We start from the raw sequence: 5,000 nt of genomic DNA on the forward strand, positions 1-5,000 counted from the left end.
TGCCGTGAGTACGGACAACCGAAAAACATGAGTGTGAAAAGAAATCGAACCATTGACTAGTTATAACACTAGATCAATTTAATGGAAAGAGGAGAAAGCCCGATGACGAGGTCAATCTGTGACCCACATACTGCGTATTACAGGGGTTAGCAATACCTTAAGAGTTATGAGCGGAAAAAGAGGGCGAGCTTAAGTTATGTGCGGAGAAGATAACCGAACTTGAGATCCAGAATCCCTCCTTGTCTTTCTCTACCTCTAAACATAAAACTAAGAATAGCAAGGTGTGACGAACGAGCTCAAGTAAATCCCTAAACAAAATTACACGGTCGAGTGACAAAAAGCATCCGCAGTCACCTGAACGCGTCTCTGTTTTTCTCTTAAAGTGTCTCCATTCTCTTGTGTCTGTTATCACTCTGCAAGGAAAGTAAACGGAATATTGAGAAACATTTTCTTTGAATGGAATGCAATGGGATCAGTGTTAATTAACAACTGGTTCATGCTTTAGCGTGCACTATCGAGTTATGGAGCACGCGGGAAGTTTGGAGAGCACGAAAGAAGCGTAAGAGTTGCCCGAGGCGATAGCTGAGGGCAACTCTAGCTTCTTGAGTGTTCTCCAAACTTCCCACGTGCTCTATAACTCGATAATACACAGCTGAAAGCATGAACCAATTGTTTTAGAACATAGCCGGTGGAATTGTGCATCAAATCCGACGCGAAAAACGGACAATAATATCAGTTGAAGCGAGTCGTGACGGTGCAAATGCCGAGTCTCCTTTTCCGTTGTTTTTCTCTTTTTCTGCCTCTTTTAAGAACTCAAGCCCAAGGGAAAAGATCGAAACATTGTCTTCGTTTTCGGACTAGTAGGCCGAGTTTCTGTTTGTATCCATTGTTGTCACGAAATATATTAATTTTTTCCCCGCGCTAACAATGGCCGCTCGCGCGAAAAAAAAAATTTCTGGCGAAGCGATTTGGTGACGCTGTCAGCGTACACTATCGGGATTTTGAGCACGCTTACGAATATTGAATTTGATTGCGCGGTTCTGCTAGCTACGTTCTAACTTTGCATCGGGCATAGCACTTGAGGCGTTTACTGCCAGTTAGAACTAGCTGACCAGCATAAACCATTCACAAAAAGAATTCCGGGACGATCAGTAAATTTCAGAATTATAGGCTCAACTCCAAACGGAGTGCTATGTAAATGCTTTTGTAACCAGCTACAGTTTGGGTGATATTTTGCTATGACTATTTATTCTATCTTACCTTACATTTATTCTTGAGACGACGAGGAACACTGCACACGTGCACAACAGCCTTCTGGGGGCCTTTCAGTACTAATAGTGAGACGAGACTGGGGAGAGGTTACTTGCGCTTTAGCAAAACGTTCTTCCGCCCCTAAACTGCTAACCCGGTCGGTCATTTCCGATGGTAATTAAAGCAACCTAACTCAAGAATACACTACGAATATTTGTGTAACGAGCTTTTTAAACAATCGACAAATCAGTAAAAACGAGGTGTCACAAATGCAAAAATACGCTACTTAGAATGCAGTATAGGATTGTAAATCTACTCGCTCCGAGGATAGCAGTTTAAGACAAACTTATTTATCTGCGTACTTGAGTTCGTTGTCATCGCAGTGAATGGTAACTGTCTGATCAGTGGAGTAAGGATTTCTCAGTACAAACTCGAAAAACTCTGCTCTACCGAATAACGGGTGGATTGTGTGGCTGGTCGTGATGTTACCAGCTAACAAAGCAAGGATTTTCTCATGTCTGAGCTTCTCTCTGTTAAGAAAAAAAAACATTTTCAATCTACTATATTCACTAGAAGAACAGAGCAGGAGTCTCCTTCCAGGCCTGACCATGCTTGATAAAGACTACTCGAAGAACAAATCTTGTCGGTAAAAAAGCAATGCAGCAGTCAGAATTCTAACAATGATAACTGTCAAGATGTAGCTCAAGACCTGAGAATTTTTCCAGTTTGGTACTCCAGTGTAGTTTCTTGTTATAAGAGAATTCAAAATAACTGTCACGTCGTAAAATAGAGACAGAGATAAACAAGGAAAATCAGCTCACACTGAAAAGGGGCTATGTCATGTCCTTCAACTCATGAACGAAAACGGGACCTTCCTTTTAAGCTACAGATAGGTAAATTGTCAAGAAACATTTTAGACAAAGTGTGGGATAAACAGCTATAGTTTCTGACACGAATACTAACCTTTACTGAGTATAACTGACCTGTAAAGCTGAATGGTTTTGAGGTCTCGTGTTCTTTGTAGTTTCTCTTCTTTTTGAATCTGAAAACAAATAGATGTTTCATGAATTTGATTGTAGATGCACACCTTGAAAGTAAACGCTGAATGCAGAGCAGCTTAAAAGACGGTGGGAAAAAACTACAGAAAAACTTTGTTCGTTTTGAAAAGTGCGTAAGACATGAAGAAAATCTGATCTCTCAACGAAGAATTAAGCCCTGATGCTCCACCACTGAGCTTCAGAAAACTCTGAATTTGAACGTTACGAAATTCACGTGACCCACATCCTGCATACAACTAGGATCTCGAGTGTCCAAAGCGTTAAATGAGTAACCAGGATAAGAAAGAGGGATATTTTTAATTACGGCAGTGGAGTAAAGAAAAAATTATATTCGTCTTATCAGGAGCGTGGGATATGGAATAAAAACAAGTATAATAGAAAAAGAATGATCATAAAATCATGTGGCAAGAGTCGACTTACAATTAAATTGCCCGTAGAGGTATCAGCAGCACCTTGGGTCTGCCGAACCGCCTGCATTCTTTCAAGTTTTCTGTGTCAAAAGTAAGTGGAAGGTTGAATATCAAGTGATTACGAATTTGGTTAGGAAAATCACTTCCCCGCTAAAATAACCGAGTTCAATCGAAGGAAAGTGGGCTGACCAAGTCGGAACTGGTATCAGCTTTTCGTCTGGTTGGTTAATCCTTTCACTCCCAATTTCTCTATGAAAATTCTCCTTATTGTCTGCCTGAGAATTTGGTGTTGGATCAAATGAGAATCCTCTAGTTACTGTGTTCTTCTATTCTCATTTCATGTCTGTTTGTGTTGATAATGTTAGGAAAAATTTGCTCTTGGTCGCTCTTGAGAGAGAGAGAGGGGGTTTTGAGGAAGCCGGTTTTTCTTTTGAAACAGACAGAACCTGTGTTAAAAAAACCAAATAATTATGGATTACCATCAACACTCAATACAAAAATTTATTGTAACTATAAAAGAGGTCAAAATTACATCCCCATTGAAAGCCACACGGTTACAATATTTTCAATGTAAGACGTACGAAACTACTAAGTCCACAACTTAAACTCAACTGACCTTTTTCTTATAGCATCAGCTTCTCTGACTGGCTGATCATCTTTGGTTATCTTTTCCTGCCTGCTGAACAACACAGCGGAAAGTTCTGCGTCACATTCTGCCATTTGCTTGGCCTTGATTTTAGTACTTTTGTTTCCTGTAAATGATATTAGCAAGGAGTCAATCCACAGCGATAGAACAGCAAGGCGAATCGAGCGAAAGCATTTGGCAACGCCCCACGAAACCTTCCTCGAGCCCCTCATAGACGTACTTGTAACCATGCATTGTCCAGGTTTTAAACGCCCCTAAATTGCAATGGCTACTAAAATTTACCCCCTTGCTACTCCAAACACGCTGACGCGAACTGAAGAGTGTCCTCTGTTTAACCGTAATTAGATAGATCAGTATAATATTCACAATGGAATACTGCACAATGGAAAGTTGAAGCACGCTCGCGCTACTGAATTTGATTGCACGAATTTACAAGCTATGTTATAACATACCTTGACAGAGCGAGAAACTGGATGACAATCTCATTGCTCAGAAGTTGATCGACAGCTTCAGTATCTAAATGTGGTGGTAATTCCTATCTGGGATCAATCACTTGTGGAAGGTTACCACGGCGGTCAGTAATGGTCGGAAATCCAGCACTAGACAGGCGCGCATAAGCGACACGGGTCATTGTTGACGCTGCACTGTAAGATTAGCAAGAAAACAATTCACTTTTTATAAATATAACTGTATCAATATTTTGTTTGCGTGTGCATACAGACGTAAAGCTAATACCTTTTAATCTGTTTCCCGGCTAGTTCTGATTGGCTGCATTAACGGACGATTTTCACCACCGTCTAGATTGCCCGATTAGTTACCACAAAAGCGCACTTTACATTTTACCTTTTGATAAAAAAAAAAAAAAAGATCCCTTCAAGCTGACTGAGCGTGTTATTTCAAGATGGATGGATGCAAGAGAACATAAAACAGTTTGCATTCTTTTAATGGATGTTAGTCTAATTTTTTTTTTTTTCTTAACTGCAAAATGAAACAGGTCAACGTCTAGCTATACTGACCTCACACTTGGTCACAAACTCATACTTATCATTATAAATTCCCTTCCGTAATCAAGAAGATAATAACTTTATGTGCCTCACGACTGATGCATTGTTACGATCAACTTACCTGTTAGGACTTGTCCCTGGTCCAGTCAGGATAAGAGGAGGAGGATGTGACACCGCGGAAATACGTTTTTAAGAGCACGATACAGTATTTTGCTGGTCAGCGGCCACCGCAACGAAAAAGGTAAGTACTTGGTGTAATACTTAATGTATGTTAATGGATGCAAATAACCATGTATTCTCATATGTTCTTCTGTATTGATGCAGGTATGAAGGATTGCACCAAGTACTTACCACGAAACCATAAAATGCCGATAACTTTTACAATGTTTTCACCGTAACTCAAATCGACAGGGTAAAAAGGAAAAACTCGAAAAGAATACTGTAAACTTAGCTTTGAAACTCGGTTCACCTTTTGGATAGTTCTTATGCTCAATTATATAATTTGCCAAAGCCGAACTGAAGTTGCACATGATATGAAGTTGTTGTTTTTTGCTGGCGGCTCCGTGGCAACTAAGTTTTGTTTATAAAGGAGCTCATGCACTAAGGCTAAAAATGAGACGGTTTTTAAATG

General features: G+C 40.0%; 1 protein-coding gene across 5 annotated transcripts in view; it reads right to left on the bottom strand.

Moving 5' to 3' along the window:
* Positions 1-53: 53 nt before the first annotated feature.
* Positions 54-5,000, bottom strand: part of LOC111332201 (nephrocystin-4) — a 6,423-nt gene continuing 1,476 nt past the window's right edge. The window contains exons 1-9 of one of the 5 annotated variants that reach the window (XM_088746775.1): positions 4,491-5,000; positions 4,101-4,208; positions 3,818-4,009; positions 3,336-3,471; positions 2,730-2,799; positions 2,235-2,293; positions 1,614-1,781; positions 1,261-1,348; positions 273-413 (exon numbers count right to left, since the gene is read on the bottom strand). The exon at positions 4,491-5,000 is cut by the window's right edge and continues 644 nt beyond it. In XM_088746775.1, the coding sequence (XP_088602901.1) occupies positions 378-413; positions 1,261-1,348; positions 1,614-1,781; positions 2,235-2,293; positions 2,730-2,799; positions 3,336-3,471; positions 3,818-3,851 (591 nt within the window). In that variant the 5' untranslated portion in view covers positions 3,852-4,009; positions 4,101-4,208; positions 4,491-5,000 and the 3' untranslated portion in view covers positions 273-377. Of the gene's footprint in view, positions 414-1,260; positions 1,349-1,613; positions 1,782-2,234; positions 2,294-2,729; positions 2,800-3,335; positions 3,472-3,816; positions 4,010-4,100; positions 4,209-4,490 lie in introns of those variants that run through there. The other 4 variants (XM_088746773.1, XM_088746774.1, XR_015995948.1 and 1 more) reach the window with 4 other exon arrangements.

The sequence above is a fragment of the Stylophora pistillata genome, unplaced genomic scaffold (genome assembly GCF_964205215.1).
Source record: "Stylophora pistillata unplaced genomic scaffold, jaStyPist1.2 SCAFFOLD_3306, whole genome shotgun sequence".
NCBI lineage: Eukaryota > Metazoa > Cnidaria > Anthozoa > Scleractinia > Pocilloporidae > Stylophora > Stylophora pistillata.